We start from the raw sequence: 18,161 nt of genomic DNA, 5'->3' as shown, positions 1-18,161 counted from the left end.
TTGTATTCAAACAACTAAAACAGTTCTAGTGAAGGTAAAGCAGTATGCTTCTATTTCAGGGTTCCCACAACTTGCAGTTCATTAAGATAATGCACTTCTGTGTCCCCAGCTTGTGAGTGTGACCCCGATGGGACCATTTCCGGTGGGCTTTGTGTGAGCCACTCTGATCCTGACTTGGGATCTGTGACCGGCCGAAGCCTGTGTAAGGAGAACGTGGAAGGAGCAAAATGCGACAGATGCAAGCCAAACCACTACGGACTGAGCGCCGCGGACCCCCTTGGCTGTCAGTGTAAGTCAGCAGCGGCTGGTCGTCACCTTGAATGCATTTTGAGGCTTGGAGCTGCCCCTGTCAGTGCTAACATTTGGTCATTGTAAATACTTGAGTCCCAGCATTCTCTGGATACTTTTCTTAGTGATACAAAACCTCTCACAAATTTTAGTGAATTAGTGGAGAACTATTTTAGGTGGTTTGCTGAGTTTATCATCAAGAACCAGCAGGGGGCGCTCAGATTTTCACTGCTGGAGCAAACGCAGCATAACTGCCAAGAAATTTAATGCCTTTATGAAACCTTTAAATTAAAAAAGAAAAATCCTCCACCAGGATTCTGTTCTACAGGTTTGTTAAACTACATTATACATTTTTGCGTAGATTGATGACTTCTTAGGCAATTTTCAAGTCGGGGGAAAAAAGAAGCAATGGAGTCATGGGAAAATAGAAATAACTGCAGAGTTTTGGGGGCCAAGTGGGGAGCCCCTTGGCTCTAGGATCACAGAAATTTAAGGCTGCCTGGGGTCTCAGAGAGCTGCTGATTCCTCAGAGAGTCTGGGTTAATCGTTTCCCTTTGATCACAGTGTCATGCTCTGGGTTATACCCATATAAGGAACTGTGGATTATTTGCATGTTTAGATAGCAGCATGACGAATCATTCTATTTTTTAAATGCTCTTCTTTTGGGGTTTGATGTAAAATTTAATTTCAGGGTAATTAATTATATAGCTAAGCCAGTTTCCCAGTATACCTCTCAGTACTCCAGGCATTTACGCTGGTTCGCTGACTAACATTATGCCCTCCAAGAAATGGGCCAAAATTGGGTTTTGTTTTGGTTTTTCTTTTGTCAAAGATTTAGTTACATATAATTCACATGCCATACAATTCACTTTTTAAAGTATACAATTCAGTGATTTGTAGTATATTCAGAGTGTGTAACCATCACTACAATCCATTTTAGAACATTTTCATTACCTTAAAGAAACCCCATACTCTTATTTCTGGTTATATACCCTCAAAATTGAAAGCAGCATCTTGAAGATGATTTGCATGCCCATGTTAATAGAAGTACTATTCACAACAGTCAAAAGGTGGGAGCAACCCAGGTATCCATTGATGAATGAATGGATAAACAAGATGTGGTATGTATGCATGATGGAATATTATTCAGCCTGAAAAAGAAGGGAAATCTTGATCCATGCTACAACATGGATGAAACTTGAAAGCATTTTGTTAAGTGAAATCCATAGAAACAGAACATAGAATGGTGGTTGCCAAGGGCTTGAGGGGAGGAAGGAGGAATAGAGAGATGGTATTTAATGATACAGAGTTTCAGTTTTGCAAGATGAAGAGTTCTAGAGATTGGTTGCACAACAATGTTAGTGTATGTAACATTATTGAACTATATACTTAAAAATGGTGAAGATGGTAAAGTTTTTGTTATACATATTTTACTATAAAGAAGAAAAGAAACACTCCAGCTACCACCTCCCATCCCACCAGCTGTAGTCAAGCACTAATCTACTTTATGTTTCTATGTTGTTTGCTCACTAAGTTGTGTCTGACTCTTTGTGACCCCATGGACTGTAGCATGCCAGTCTGCTCTGCCCTCCACTATTTCCCAGAGTTTGCTCAAATTTACGTCCATTGAGCCAGCGATGCTTCTGTTCCTATAGATTTGCCTATTGTGGACATTTCATAAAGGGGAATCACATAATGTGTGGTGTTTTGTGTCTGGCTTCTCTTGCTTACCACAATATTTTCAAGTTTTATCCATGTTGTAGCAACTTCATATCTTTTCATTGGTAAATAATATTCCATTGTTTGGATATACCACTATTTATCCACTCATCAGTTGAAGGACATTTGGGCTGTTTCCAAGCACATTAGCTTTTCCTGTAGCATATTCAGCGGGGAAAAATACCTATCTTGCTCTGGTTGCACAATTTCTTAGCCTTCACAACATGAACATAACTCAGCAACACCTATGAGTGGAAGAGAAAGAGGAGAGAGAGAGAATGAAAAAGAAAAAAGTAAAGAGGCGCTAAAAAAGAGGAGAGAGGATTATAATAGATGGCATCTGCCAGAGAGGGAGCCATTAGTAACATCCATGACGCTCAGAAACCCTTGCCCCTAATCACTTGATCCAGCCAGCATCACTTAGAACTGTGCCCCATTTCCCAACATGTATGACCTCTTGTCTCCTCCTAGTTGGCGCCCAGTAGAACCGCATGAGGGCTCTGAAAGTGTCTGGCATTGGCTTTCCTGGGGAAAGTTGAATGAAGTACAATAGTGGTGCGGCCAGGCAGACAGTGAACTTGACAGGGCAGGCTGCTCAGGGTTCTCGTGGCCACATTTAGCTCAGTGAAAGCTAATAAGGTTTACCAGTGTGAAGAAGTCAGAATGAGAACTACTATGTACGATGTGCTTTCAGCCTGCGCCTGTCACCCCCTTGGGAGCCTGCCGCTCTTGCCCTGTGATGTGGATACAGGCCAATGCTTGTGTCAGTCATTTGCTGCCGGACTACGCTGTGAAGAATGCACTGTATGTATTTGCCTCTGATTCCCCTTTTAGGGAGGCTTCCCTGGTGGCGCAGATGGTAGAAGAATCCACCTGCAACGTGGGAGGCCTGGATTTGATCCCTGGGTTGGGAAGATCCCCTGGAGGAGGGCATGGCAACCCACTCCAGTAATCTTGCCTGGAGAATCCCCAGGCACGGAGGAGCCTGACGGGGGGCTACAAAGAGTTGGACATGACTGAGCACAAAATCGCCCGCTTTAGGGAGTGATGTGGTCTCCTACGGCCATTGCCGAGAAGAGACTTGGTCTTGTTGATCATTTTCCTTGCCCTATTGTATTTCAGTACTCCTATGGTAAAAGTATTTACACTGCAGAAGTCAGCAAACACTGGAAATCAGCCCCTGTCTTTCTGCAGAAAGCTAGTAGTTAAACATTTACCAGCACTTTTACCCAATGGATCTGAACCAACCCAGACAATAGTTTTATCCACTCTTCTCCTGGAAGTGCAAGCAATAGAGTATAAGAGCATTTATTTGCCGCTGCCCCCCCCCCAACCCCTTGTTAAGACCACCAGGTCATGGAGTCTTTTAATATACAATCAGTTTTCCACCCCTACCCCTCTTGCCTAAAATTATTTTTGGACGAGCTCATTAAAAAAAAAAAAATCAAGTTTAAATGTATTGTAGATTCCTGTGGGAAATTTTTCACAGACTCTATTACACACATGAGCATGTATGTCTCAAATTAACAAAATAAAACATGTTCCCGCCATAAGAAATGTGTCATGCATTTAGAGAGTTAAAAACCCAGCTCTTTCCTTTGTCCTCCAAACTTGGCAGCCCACCCTGACATTTTAGAAAGAAAAAACAAAAACTTAACCTAATAAAAGAACAGTGACCTTGATGTGTCTGAAGACATGTAGCTGATAAATAAGAAACATATGTCTGTTACAACATAGTTTGTGCTAATATTGTAAGTCGCTTTACTGAAAACACATGGGGATGAGGCAGAGGAGGAGGGAAAAGAAAGCAAGGAGAAAATACGAAAAGGGAACTCTATCACAGGACAGGTCATCTAGAAGTTTCACGTTGGAAGGTGGGCTGTGCCAAGTTCCGTGACCATGAATGGGCAATACAAAAAAGGAGTGTAGAGCTAGTGAATAGGTCAACGGAGACACCACATCAGGTCGTTGCAGACAAACCTTAGACTCGGCCTGACTTTTTTTCTTAGCTAGTTAACTGCCATTGTTCTTGCAAAAGGAAAATAACTGAGCAGGGGCCACTACTGGGGAATCTTGTCCATCATGGCTGAGCCAAGGCATCTGCTTGGTGCCCCACGCAGATCTGCTGATGGTGTGCTGCCTCGCGGGGGGTCTCACTACCCCAGCCTGAGTAAAGCAGCTCAGTTCACATTGCTTTTGCCTAAACTGAAGTTTAGTTTGGGGGAAAAAGGATTTCAAAAGCCCTTAGCTGTGTTATGTAACAAACTGTGTCAACTTTTAATGTTTAAAATAAATCTGTTTGAGTAAAACTGGGCATAAAATTGTACCAAGATAACAACAAAACATATGAATACTTAACAAACCCATTTCAAATGAGAATTCCATGCCAACCTAGATCTTAGTTTCACCTAAGCTTGTTAAATAGATATTTGAGCAGGGGAGTCTTTTTCTGAGTCTTTTATAGTAAACGTCAGAATTGAGAAGTAGTTGTTTGTATCTCACCAGCTGTTTATATCGAATAAAGGTCAAGATGTTGCAATGATGAGAAAAGTCTTGAAGAAAAGAGTTGGATCTCTCACATGGGGAGAGTTTGTTATGCCAAAACAATTATTTATAAGTAAGCAATTCTACTGAACGGTGATAATTCATACAAGATCTCACTATCAGCTGAATGATTTTTTTTTTTTTAACTCACAAACATTGCTGTACTGTGGAAGTAAAAATCCCTAGGGGTTTTATAGTAAGGGACTCCATTGGTTTTATGCTAACAGTTGCAAGAATTTATGCAAACAGTTGCAAGAATAGCTGAAGAATTTCTCCTGTCTGGCCTTAAACAACCCCACTTGAAGCTAAAATTGGTGCTGTCAGAGGAACAGTGAGGTTTCTATTGCATTTCTTTTTTTTTTTTTTTTAATTGGAGTATAGTTGATTTACAGTGTTGTATTTTAGGTATACAGCAAAGTGATTGAGTTATACCTATATCTGTTCTTTTTCAGATTCTTTTCTCATTTAGGTTTTTACAGAATATTGAATAGACTTCCCTGTGCTGTGTAGTAGGTCCTTGTTGATTATCCATTGCAATTCCATTCAAAGCAATACATAGACAACCTACCTGTCCTCTTCATTCGAGTCCTGGGAATAGATGTTTACTTTTAGAAGATCATTATCAAGGGTGTGGACAAACAAGCTGCTGTGTGATTGTTCAGGCCCCGTGGCTGTTTACTGCCGACAACTGACTTGTAGTGCTTTTCATATTAAGGCCATACTTCAGAGAAGCAGACTTCACAACTGGAATCAACTGAGCATTTTCTGTGTGTAGGTTGGATACTGGGGACTGGAAAATCACCTCCATGGATGTTCTCCCTGCGACTGTGATATTGGAGATGCTTATTCCAACGTGTAAGTCAGTAAAATGAGTGAGTTTGGTGGCAGTATTCCTCAATCTCATTTCCATAACATAAGTAAAAGCACACTTATTAGGACATGCTGATAGTCAGAAGTGAAGTCACTCCATGGCAGACAAAGGGCATTGAAAAGCAGCAATCTTGAGACATTAAAGATAGCCCACTTGATTTCTTTCACTTCAGGTATTCCTGAGGCTGAGAAAACAGTTCTGTTACTTGGGAATCCCAAGGTGGTGGGAAATATCACTGCACATGTATGACTTGACCCACCTAAAACACCAACTTTTTGTCAGCGTGTAGAGAGCGGTCCAGCATTCTCCTTTGTGCAGTTTTTAGAGAAGCAGAGAGCCACTGAGGACAGAAGCGGTGACCAGGGTTTCATGGATCTGGGTTGGTTTTGTCAAGATCAGACCTGTAGCACTGAGAAAATGAACGTATGGTTACCATAAGGGGAGAATGGCCAGGGGAGGGATAGATGGGAAGCTTGGGATTGACATGAACATACTGCTGTATTTAAAAGGGATAACCAGCAAGAATCTAGTATGTAGCACAGGGAACGATACTCAATATTATGTAATAGCCTAAATGGGAAAAGAATTTGAAAAAGAATAGATACATGTGTATGTATAGCTGAATCATTTTGCTGTACACTTGAAACTAGAACAACACTGTCAATCAACTATACTCCAATATAAAATAAAAAGTTAATAAAAAGACCAGACCTGTAGATCCCATTGCCTCTCCACATCTTCCCCAGGATGACTGATTGATGGATTCATAGAATGGACTCAAATCCAGAGAGCACTTACCCCAGCACCCCTAGGCCCTTATCTTACACTTGCCACCCCACCTACACTTTTTTTTCACGAGGTGGGTTTGTTTCCCCACAGGTGCTCACCCAAGAACGGGCAGTGTGATTGCCGTCCCCACGTCACAGGTCGCAGCTGCACTGAGCCAGCGCCTGGCTATTTCTTTGCTCCTTTGAATTTCTACCTCTATGAGGCGGAGGAAGCCACGCCGCTTCTGGGACTGGCACCTTTGGTTCGTATTTCACTGACTCTCCTTACAGACTTCATCTGGTGGAGTGTAGGTAAATACATAAAGCACACCCTTGCGATTGTGGGCAAGGTACCCAGAAGAGAGTGGTTTTGCCCACAAACATGGAGCAGAGTTGATTCTATTACGGAATTGCAGATTTTATAAAGTCTTAAGGGCAGAGTTCGCATTCTATTTTATTTATTTTTTTTTTCTATTTTATTTTTATATCCCCATTCCAACACAGAGGCTGGCACAGAAGTGTGAATTGGATTAAGTTGTGATGACGCAGACTTGACTCTTGCTCTTTCAAGGTATCCGTCAGATAGAGAATGTTTATTGAGTGTTTCCTGGTCTGTCTCCCTGATGACACCATAAACCATGAGAGGGAAGGGTGGGTGTGTATTCCATCACCACTGCTGCTCTAGGGCAGAGCCCAGTGATTGGTGCGTAATAGAAAGTTGTGAATCTCTGCTACTGAATGAATGAATCTGCTACCAAACCAACTGTAAGATGCTCACCAACCTCCTGAAGCTGATCTTGGATTAGCAGTCCTCAGTGCTGGTCGCGGGGTGTGTGACTGAAAATGCCCCTTGGTCCCATTCAGTACAGGTCACAGTCCTGTGGGGGATGCTCCCTAAAAACATTTATCTCAAAGTCGTATGAGGGGGGGCACACACAAGCATCCGAACCCAACAGAGAAAAGTTAAGTTAGACTCTGATAGCACTCACATGCCTGTGACTCCAGCCACGGGCAGGAATCTGACCCAGGAAAAGGCAATGTGAGGTGAACAACTTCAAGGGGAGAAGGCATATGAAAGTTGATTCCAGAGACAGGATTTGGATGGAAAACTGGGAACTCATTCCAGGTTCCAGTGACTAAGTCATTTCCTGAGATCTCTTCCTAATCTGGACATGACTAGTGGGAGGGATGAAAATACCCCTGAAGAGGCTTGGAATTTGCTCTTTTACTGACTGAAACTGGGGCAGGAAGAGGAGGCTTGCACTGTCCTGACCTCGATTCAGCACTGCGGTGGGTAGAGTCAAGATAAAATAATCCTATGTCTGGATTCTTCTTCATGGTTTTTAGTATTACAGGTTTATGAGAGTAACTGGGAAAAAAAAAAAAAAACTTTAGAAAGGGAATATTGATATTTAGGCTCCACCTCTAACTATCATGAAATAATAGAAAAAGTATACCTAATGATCTTGGTCCCTGGTTCCCGGCCCAGAGCTCTAGAATCTGTGAGCTTTTCTAAGGGATAAGAGCACTAGAAGGATCCTTTGTTCTAATGTTTGGTCTTTGACCCTAGCTGCTGATACAGAACTACTAAATCCTTTGGACTTCCTGGGTGAGAGGAGTGTCATTTGTCCTGATGAGGTAACTCTGGATGGCTTCAGGTCAGTGGTTGGTCACCAGAAAGTATTAGACCCTTGAACCTTTTGGCCCCACACCCCATCCTCCAGGAAGGGGAGAGGTGAGGGAGATTGAGGTAATGATCCATGATGTCTGTGGGCTGAAGCCTCCATACAATTCCCGCAAGCACTGGGTTCTGAGAACTTCTAGCTTGGTGGCCACATAGGTGTGCTGGGTGTGGTGCAGCCCAGCTCCAAGGGGACAGAATCTCCTGTGTCTGGGACTCTTCAGTCCTCACCCTATGTACATGTTCATCTGAATGTTCATTTATATCCTTTCGTCATATCCTTTATTATACAAAAAAAAAAAAAAAACAATAAATATAAATAAGTGATTCCCTGAGCTCTGTGAGTCATTCTACCAAATGATCAAACCCAGGGAAAGTGTCACAAGAACCCCAGTTTATAGCCAGTGCATAATGCTGAGACCCAGGCTGACTGGCATAGAAAAGGATTAGTTAAGGTCTCTGCCCTCCAGAAGTTTTTAACCACAACTAATACTTTTCATAAATAGCTCAAGACAGGGACAGTGCCGGAGAACAGGAAGAATCCGTAAGTGCTTCAGGATTTTAGAGCCATGAATGGACTTAACACACAGGTAGAATCATCTGGACTGAGACTTGAAACTAATTAAGTGTTTCCACTGGTGGACTAGGGGAGAAGACAAGCCAGTCAGAAAAGTTCCAAGTAATAACTCAGAGGAGAAACAATGCAGGTGTATTCACAGGTAGAACAGAAAGTTTACATAGAGAAGAAGTACTGGAAGATAAAATTAGATTTTTCCCATTAAAGAGGCTGGGCTTCCCTGGTGGCTCAGTAGTAAAGAGTCTGCCTTCAATGCAGGAGACTCGAGTTTGACCCCTGGGTCGGGATGATCCCCTGGAGAAGGAAATGACAACCCACTCCAGTATTCTTGACCGGAAAATCCCACCGACAGAGAAGCCTGGGGCACTACAGTCCATGGTGTTGCAAGAGTCAAACACAACTTAGCAGCTAAACCACCACCATTAAAGAGGCTAAATTTTGAATCTTTCTGAGCAAAGGAATGACGTGATGAAGACTGTCCTCTGTGTCCTCAGACACCATCCAGCGGAGAAGAGTCTAGTTTGGAGCAGCACCATCTGCAGTAGTCCAGACAGGGATGGAGAAGGGGCCAGGTTCAGGGAGAAGAGAGAGGATGGAAAACGGAGACACACAAGGACATGAATCCAAAACGCATCTTACAAGTAATTGTTTTAACACTCAAATTGGAGAGCTAAGAAGAATGACAATTAACTTTCTTGGTAGGTCTTCAAAAATCTATATATCTATATCTATCCATCCATCCGTATCTACTTACCTGTCTATCTAATCTTTATTAGTCTGTGCAGGCTGCTAAAAATACCATAGACCAGATGGCTTGTAAACACCATGAACTTATTTCTCACAGTTCTGAAGGCTAGGAAGTCCAAGGTCAGGGTACCTACTGATGCAATGTCTGAGACCCACTTCCTGGTTCTTAGAGGGCTGTCTTTTCACTAAGTCCTCCCATAACAAGGGATTTCTCTTAGGCATCTTTTAAAAGGGCACTAATCCCATTCATGAGGACTGTGCCTTCATGACCTAATCACCTCCCAGAACCCCACCTCCTAATACCATCACCATGGGGATTCGATTTCAACATAGGAATTTAGCAGGGGGACACAAGCATTCAGTCTATGGCAACATCCTTGCTACTCAAAATATGGTGTGCAGACCAATAATAGTGGCATCATTTGTGGATTCATTAGACTTGGAGACTCTCAGCCCCCATCTAGACCTACTGAATCCAGTCTGCATGTTAGCAAGGTCCCCAGGTGATTTGTACACAGTTTGGGAAGCATCTGACTTGTTTTCTTATAGAAATTAAATGTGGCCACAAAAGTTAATATTGATTGAATTTAACATAGTATGGCATCTAATATAGTATTCCATAATATGTTTTCTGTGTAAAATTAGTAAAATAGTTTATGATTTTGTGTTGTAAGGTGAACATAATTAGTGAGGGGGGAAAAAATGAAGAGGACAAATAAACATAAGCCTGTGGGTCCTGTCCAAAGGAGCTGACTGAACAGCCTGCTCAAGAGTCTGAACAGTGACCACTAGAATAGAGGGCTCAGGGCTTCCCACTAACAATGAACAGCCAGAGCATCTGTGAAATTAAAAACTTCACCTGTAAAACTAACAGTGAAACATCAAGCAAACATATAGGGGCTTCCCTGGTGGCTCAGACAATAAGGAATCTGCCTGCAATGCAGGAGACCCAGGTTTGATCCCTGGCTTGGGAAGATCCCTTGGAGAAGGGAATGGCTACACACTCCAGTATTCTTGCCTGGAGAATTCCATGGACAGAGGAGCCTGGCAGGCTACAGTCCATGACGTCAGAAAGAGTCGGACACAACTGCGTGACTAACACACGGGGTACAGTGAAAACTTGGAAATGAACAATTGGAGTTTCTAACTGTGTATGAATGACTGAATGAATTCTAACTGAATGACTAGGAGATAATATAAAAGTGAGTCCCACAAAACCCAGGATTTAAAGGAAACTGCAGTTGCATGGATGCAATTCTGCTGTTTTAGTTTAGTTGGTGGAATTTTGCTGTCCTGACATAATCTCTTATGGGAACATTTAAAGCCAAATTTTACAGACCATGAGAACTAAGAGAAATTGGTCTGGAGGTGTCAAAATTACAACATCTAATAAATCTTTGAGTCGGTACATCATGCATATTGTTAATGGTCAAAACACCATAAAACCAATAGCAAAGAAGAAATGTTTTCCCAGTTTAGAATTACACTAGTATAATAGCCCTTGAAAAGAAAACTCAACACATAGCCTTATAACCACCCAAAATTTCACATTTTCACAGAAAAACAAAAAATTTTACACTGCCTCCATGACTTCCTCCCAAGGCTATTAAGTGAAAATCATGATTCCCTTTTAAATTCTGGTAGTTGAAACTTTTCAACTATGATAAAATTGAAACTGTTGTTTGTTACTTATACTACCATTTCTTTTCTTTTTAAGATATTAGCAACAGCTTTGCCTATATGCGATGTGTATTTCCAGCAACAAGGAGATGATTTCATAATTGACAAAGGAAATATAATACTGAGAAAACATCAGCAAAGCATACAAGCAGATGAACAGAATGAGGTAAACCATTTCTTCAGGGTCATTGTCTATTCTGCTAGAAGCAAATAACCTGGGTAATGCACTTAGACCCATGCCTGGCTCATGTAAGTGCTCAGTCACTCTAAGCTCTTAATATCCTCAAGAATAGAGTGAAGGAAAGGAAGACGCACACTCAAAGTAACTAGAGCCTCTGGAAAAAACTTCATTAGCTTTATTTCTCTTCAGTGTGAAAACCTTGGGAAAGTAAGATTCTGGAGAGTTGAAGAGTCAGACTGTGCTTTCATATTTTCTTGTCTTTTTAAAAAGGAGACGTACAATGCTGAGAAATAGCTGTCTTCCTAGTTGAAGACAAAGGACATGTTGGTGTCCCTGGGGATGCTGTGTGACTATGCTCTTGATTCTGAAATGGTTATAGTTGATCAGTGCTGGATATGAGTGTCAGGGTGATGCTGCCTCCTCAGGGCCCTGCCTCCAATAGCTTCTGCAGGCTAGAGGAGACCAGAAAACCCTGTGGCCATTCAACTACTATTTAATTAAAGGCAGGATAACTTTAGGTCTATTTGTTCATTCATTATGCTGGGGTCTTTACCGAGCATTCCTGTGTGTTTGCATGAAGGGACATGTTGGAAAAGCAAAAGAAAGCAGATGTTGGCTGTCCTGTTCATACAACCAGCACTTGAAACAGTTCTTTATGCCTAAGAGACTTTCTTGATTGAAAGAATGAAAACAGAAACACCTAGACATAGAGCGTGCCCTTGAGATTTTTGTGGAAGAAATGAGGCATGTACACAAACAATGAATGCATTTCAGGGTGGGGTGCGTGAAGAGGTGCACAAAACATGTTACGAATTTCCCTTAAGGAAAACCCCTGGAGCCCATTATACAGAGTGAAGTAAGCCAGAAAGATAAAGAACATTACAGCATACTAACACATATATATGGAATTTAGAAAGATGGTAACGATAACCCTATATGCAAAACAGAAAAAGAGACACAGAAGTACAGAACAGACTTTTGAACTCTGTGGGAGAAGGTGAGGGTGGGATGTTTCGAAAGAACAGCATGTATATTATCTATGGTGAAACAGATCACCAGCCCAGGTGGGATGCATGAGACAAGTGCTCGGGCCTGGTGCACTGGGAAGACCCAGAGGAATCGGGTGGAGAGGGAGGTGGGAGGGGGGATCGGGATGGGGAATACATGTAACTCCATGGCTGATTCATGTCAGTGTATGACAAAACCCACTGAAATGTTGTGAAGTAATTAGCCTCCAACTAATAAAAAATAAAAAATAAAAAAAAAGGAAAACCACCTCCAGCCGAGAGGATCGGAAAAGGCTTCATGAGTGGTGGTCCTCCGTTCAGGTTCATGTACACGTCAAAGCAGTTTTGTGCTTCTGCTTGTCTATCCCCATGTCCCCTGTCCATAAAGCCTTCTCTGACTCCAGGCATCTCAATTTGAAGTCCTCCTGAAAAAAGAAGGGTTGGAGTGCCCTTGTTCCCAGTGGCACAGATCAGTGAACTTCCCGATTTTACTGCACAGAAGTATCACCCGGGGAATTTGTTTAGAATGCAGACGCTAGGGCCTTCCACTGGAGATGCTGAATCGGGGAATCTGACTAGTGTCATGAAACCTGCATATTTTTTCAAGTAACTCTGTAGCCACATTGGACTTCTATACCGGATAGTGCAGATATGGAACATTTTCATTATTGTAGGAAGTTCAATTAGACAGTGTAGCTCTAGAGCAGTGATGCTCAATTTGGAAATCTGCAGAGACTTTAGGAAAACATACATTTTTTGTGATCTTTAATTGGATTTAGATATTTGAGATGTTTGGCATAATGATTTTTTTAATAAATACTTTTTGGATCATTTGGGGGAAAAAAAGAAATCTGCATATTTGCCAAGCACCCCTAGTAACATGAGTGGTCCCTGGAAGCACTTTGAGAAACACTGTTGTAAACAGCCACAGACTCCTCTCCTGACTCTCACCTGAAACAACTACTCCTGTATTACTCACTTGGAAAACTTGTAGTCATCCCTTAAGACCTAATTCAGATTTGTCTTTCTGTGACATTCACTACCCTAACATCCAGACATAAGTAATTGTTTCCATCTCTAGGGTCCCACAGGTCAGTAATTTCCAAACTGCAGGTCATGCCTGTTGGTAAGTAGGTCATGAAATCAATTGACTTGGATCAACTTAGTACGACAGAAGACTATAAAGCAAGGGCATATTTTTTGGTGAAACTTTTAGTTTTACATAAGTGTATGTGTGCATATGCGTACATCCTTAATCACTGTCTTAGGTTGGGTTTCCTAGAAACAGAGACTGCAACAGAGATCTGAATGCATGTGCTTTATTGAAGGAGTGCTCATCAGGAGAAACCTGTCAGGAAGGAGGGCAGGAGGCTGGGGCGGGGGAAAAGGGAGGCAAGGATGGCATCTAGGGTAGTCTAGCCTTGCCTTCTTCCCTGGGGAAACTCTGAAGCGTACATTGCACCATAGAGTTGTCCTCCATTGAGGCCACAGGGCTGGCCTGTTGTATTCTCATGTCAGGCCGTCATGGCTACAAACTGCCAGGGCAGACCCAGATCACCTCCCAAGTGAGGCAGTTCCCTTCAGCCAAGGGCAGTTCTCAGAAGAAGGGAGCAGTGGTGAGACATAGCAGCTAACAGTCCCAGGAACTGGTGGCAAGATAGAGTGGTCCAATAAAGGGAACCAGGCGGTACACTAACAGCATCAATTCCAGCTCATTCCTGGCATGCTCAGACCCATGGGCAGGGCCAGGGTAAAATAGAAATTAAATGCATAGCCCCCTAATTGAGAAATTAGGGGGACTCCCCTTGCAGTCCAATAGTTAGGACTCCATCCTTCTATTGCAGGGTGTATGGGTTTGATCCCTGACAGGGAAACTAAGATCCTGAATGAGGCTCAGCCAAAATAAAAAATAAAGAAAGGGTCCCTTGAAGATAGTAAAATATTAATTTACTTTCTTCCATAGTCTCTGCCTCTCAACTTGTCAAAATATTTTATATGCTATTTAATGTCATTCTAAGTAAAGAAATATTAAAAAATTTAATTATTAGCATGAATTATACTATTCATCTCCATAGCATGCAATGCCAATTTTAATTGCAAACATAAGAGCACTTAATTCTTACACATAATCATTGAAATTACACAATTTTTATTTTGGAGTCATATATGTATGTATGTATGTATGTGTATATATATATATATGAGAAGGAAATGGCAACCCACTCCAGTAATCTTGCCTGGAAAATCCCATGGACAGAGGAGCCTAGCAGGCTACAGCCCATGGAGTTGCAAAAGAATCAGACACACTTTAGTGACTAAACCATCACCATGCATATATATTTTATTCTTCCTGGAAGAATGGGAATGCTGTACAAAACTAACTCAGCTGTTATTTCATGTCTTAGTGTGTGTTTGACCAACAATACCTTCAGCTTATTGATGAGTGAGGAGGAACTGAAAGGAAAAGAAACTCTGAGTTGCCTATTGTCCTCTTTCCTTCTAGTTGTCATTTTCAGTGTAAGTAGTTGGCTGACACAAGGAAGTAACATGAATAATGTGTTTCTTAGAATGTCATTCCCTTCTTTCTGCTTTCAAAGAAATTTCTGGTTGGAACAGAAAACGCAGCTTCTTGGAGCTGTTGGCACCCCTGCTTACTTAGTCATAGATGTAGCACACTTACTTTGTACTGCCTCTGAGTCTCACTGAATGCCTAAGCATAGTAGGTCCACTTGAATCCCATGCTCCTGGGCAGCGTGTGCCCTGCATGCAAACGGGGCAGCAAAGAGGCAGACATACACTGTGCATATATCTTCTGTCCTTATGCATGCTCCATTGTCCCAAGACATTTCACTTAGGAAACAACTTCTTAAATCTTAATTATTTCAAGATGATGAGAGCAGAGCATTAAACCAAGCATGGGGTCCTTCTATGCACCGGGTCCCATGCAGCTGCACAGGCTATATGCCCGTGAAGCTGACTCTGCCCGTTTGCTTCTTAAGCTCACTCTATGCAGGAGTGTGACCACCCAGCAGCTTTATAGTAGTGGAATTCTTTGTCCCTACCCAAGAATTAAGACATGTACCAATGACAGCCAATAGTAACCATCCGGGCCCACAGTCCTCATAACCCGCATCTGTCGATGCAAGAAATATTGCTCATGTCAGTGCCTCCCCTTCCCTCTTTATCCTGTCCCAGTTCGCCCCAGATGACAGTTTTAGCAATGGCTCTGCTGCTCCACGAGGGTCATCAACACAAGTTACCCACTGAGGTCCTTGTTGCCACCTGAACATTAAGTGATTCCCCTCCAGGAATGCATCTTCGAGTCTGCTTTTAGGTACACTGTCTGCCACCAACTATTTCAGGTCAGAGCCTGAGACTGGAGTCATGTGCAGGTGATTTACAAAGGCAGTCTTCTTTGGGAAAACTCTTTAAGAGAATGAAGGAAATAAGATGGAGAGGGAGAAAGAGTCAAAGGTGGTCTCAGGCAAAACAAACCTTGGATTGACCCATAGAGAAAGTCAGAAACATAAACTGCAGATAAAGTTTTCCTAGCTCTTGAGACCACAGGGCTAGCCTTTTATACCCTATCAGGCAGTCATTGGTGGCTTCCCCGGTGGCTCAGAGAGTAAAGAATCTGCCTGCAATTCAGGAGACCTGGGTTCGATTCCTTGGTTGGGAAGATCCCCTGGAGAAGGAAATGGCAACCCACTCCAGTAGTCTTGCCTGAAAAATCCCATGGACAGAGGAGCCTGGTGGGCTACAGTCCATGGGGTTGCAAAGAGTTGGACATGACTGAGCGACTAACACACAGGCAGTCATTGGCTGTGAGCTACCCTAGGCATAGGGGTGGGGATGTGAGAGGCAAATTCTCCAGACAAGGGGCAAGTGTGAGCTGTTAGAAGTCACACTTGTACAACAAATGGGGAATGGATGTACCAACTAAGTAAAGGGGATCCCATGGGGCACCTACACTGTCTGCTGCAATTTCCAAGATACTTTTAAAAATTTTATTATTTTACTATTTTCTAAAATATTTTTATTTATTTGACTGCTCCAGGTCTTAGAACAGGTTCTTTAGCTGCAGCATGTGAACTCTTAGATGCAGCATATAGGATCTAATTCTCCCACCCAGGGATTGAACCCAGGCCCCGCTGCATTGGAAGCATGGAGTCAGCCAATGAACCACCAGTGATGTCCCCAGAGTACTTTTTTAAAGTTTGAAAATGTCGCAGAGATGAGTTTACACACACCTCCATCTCATTTCTTATTTACCTTAAACTCCTCTGTGGCAGGGATTCTAGTCTATTCATCTTTGCATCTGATTCAGAGGCCGGGATTGAGTTGTTACTAAATAAACATTTGTCAAGTAAAGAGCAGTTTGTGGTAGATCACAGAGCAACTTGAACTTCAGGCTAAGTAATTTGGGCGTGAGGTTGTTGGCAGTGAGAACGCGTTTGAAATGCTCTTTGGCAGCAGTGTGTGGTATGTATTGGACTAGAGGGATCACAGAGAGAACAGCCAAGAGACTGTTGCAGCAACACAGGCAAAAAGTAAGAAAGAGGCAGAATTCCAGTGGAGGCTGGAAGTGTTGAGAGGCAGATGCAAAAGTCATCAAGGAAGTATTATCTACGGGGTCCAGATGGTCCAAGGCTAACATCCAGCATCGAGACCAGCAGGGCTGCTAATCAACCAAGCGTGTGAGCAGTTTTGTACTCATGTGCCCCCAAGCAGATGGGAGAAGATCATTTCTCACATTTGCATGAAAGAAATATCTAGAAAAAATAAATCCATGTGGTTTTATCATTGTCATGCACAATTAGGCAAAATCCATGAAGTAGGCATGGGAATATTTTCCTTCTCTTCATATTTTGGCCAGAGCTCCATAGTCACATCTGAGAAAAGCCAAAGTCACCAATGTGGAATCACTCAGTTTATGACACATGGGGTACTTCACGTGCTGGCCAGTCATCTTGCTTTCCAAGTGATAATTCTATACAGTAACATATGTTCCACAGCTGCAGAATCAGCACTTTATTCTCCGTGGTATTCTGGAATGTGTCCTGGTTGGAATAATTTATCCGGGACTCAGATGGATCATATACACATCAAGAAATACATGAGGTTTTTAATTTTCTCTTCTAACCCTTCACTCTAGGCAAAATTGTGTTCATTCCTCTCCTGTTTTAGGGCTCGGTGACTTCTGACCAACTGCCTGCTGTTTCCATCTTTCTCTGAGAGCCAGTTCCTGGGATGCCTGTTACGTGGACGGGACCTGGATTTGCCAGGGTTCTCCCTGGGGCTGGTTTGAGATTTGCTGTGGGGAACATCCCTGTTCCCATGGATTTCACAGTTGCCATTCACTATGAAACTCAGGTATCCTTTAACTCCCCTTCTGTGATGGTGGTTCCAAGCTGAATGAAATACATTCTCAAGCTAAATGTTTCCATTCCAGTCTTGCCTAGGTTCATCATAACAGGATTTGCAGAAAGTTGAACATCTGGAGAGCATTGTAAACCAAAGGGTTTCCTGAAGATATTAAAGCAACACAGGGAGCCATATGTACACACACATTATTCCGTGGAGAGAAACTAAAGCTGGAGCTATAGATTTAAGATACTAGGTCTAGGGAAGTGGTGATGAAATGTTTGTATAAGAATAATAAATAACTAAAATAATGCAAATCCTGCCCTCCTATGACATTTTTCCCCCTGAAAGTGTAATAAGCAACATATGTGCAGAGATTTAGACTCATGGTTATGCAGAAGAGGCATTTATTTGCACTTGGATTTTACCAGGAGACAAAAGAAAAGCTCAAACCAGCCTGGTCCTCTTGCCTCCTCCCTTTTGAGCCCTTCCCCTGCCTTTTGAGAAATAGCTAAGAAAGAAGAGAAACCAAATTAGAAAACACTTGATCTAGAGTTTTCTTTGCGTAATCTTTTCTTTGGTGGTCTGAAACTCCATAGACCATCTCCCCTAAAAAATATTTTATGTGGCTGGGGATGGTCTCAGAATCCCTCTGGGGACCACATTCTGAAAGGGTTCATTGTCTGTTGTATGACCAGAGTACATGATCTACTTTGAAACTCTTAATATGACATA

General features: G+C 42.4%; 1 protein-coding gene across 1 annotated transcript in view; it reads left to right on the top strand.

Moving 5' to 3' along the window:
- The window catches only part of LAMB4 (laminin subunit beta 4), a 102,946-nt gene that overhangs the window by 25,325 nt on the left and 59,460 nt on the right, over positions 1-18,161 (top strand). Inside the window, 5 exon segments of the mRNA XM_043463060.1 lie at positions 110-289; positions 2,702-2,811; positions 5,327-5,406; positions 6,302-6,452; positions 17,250-17,435. Coding sequence (XP_043318995.1) covers positions 110-289; positions 2,702-2,811; positions 5,327-5,406; positions 6,302-6,452; positions 17,250-17,435 — 707 coding nt within the window.

The sequence above is a fragment of the Cervus canadensis genome, chromosome 3, assembly GCF_019320065.1.
Source record: "Cervus canadensis isolate Bull #8, Minnesota chromosome 3, ASM1932006v1, whole genome shotgun sequence".
Lineage (NCBI taxonomy): Eukaryota > Metazoa > Chordata > Mammalia > Artiodactyla > Cervidae > Cervus > Cervus canadensis.
This window is presented reverse-complemented; position numbering and strand designations above follow the sequence as displayed.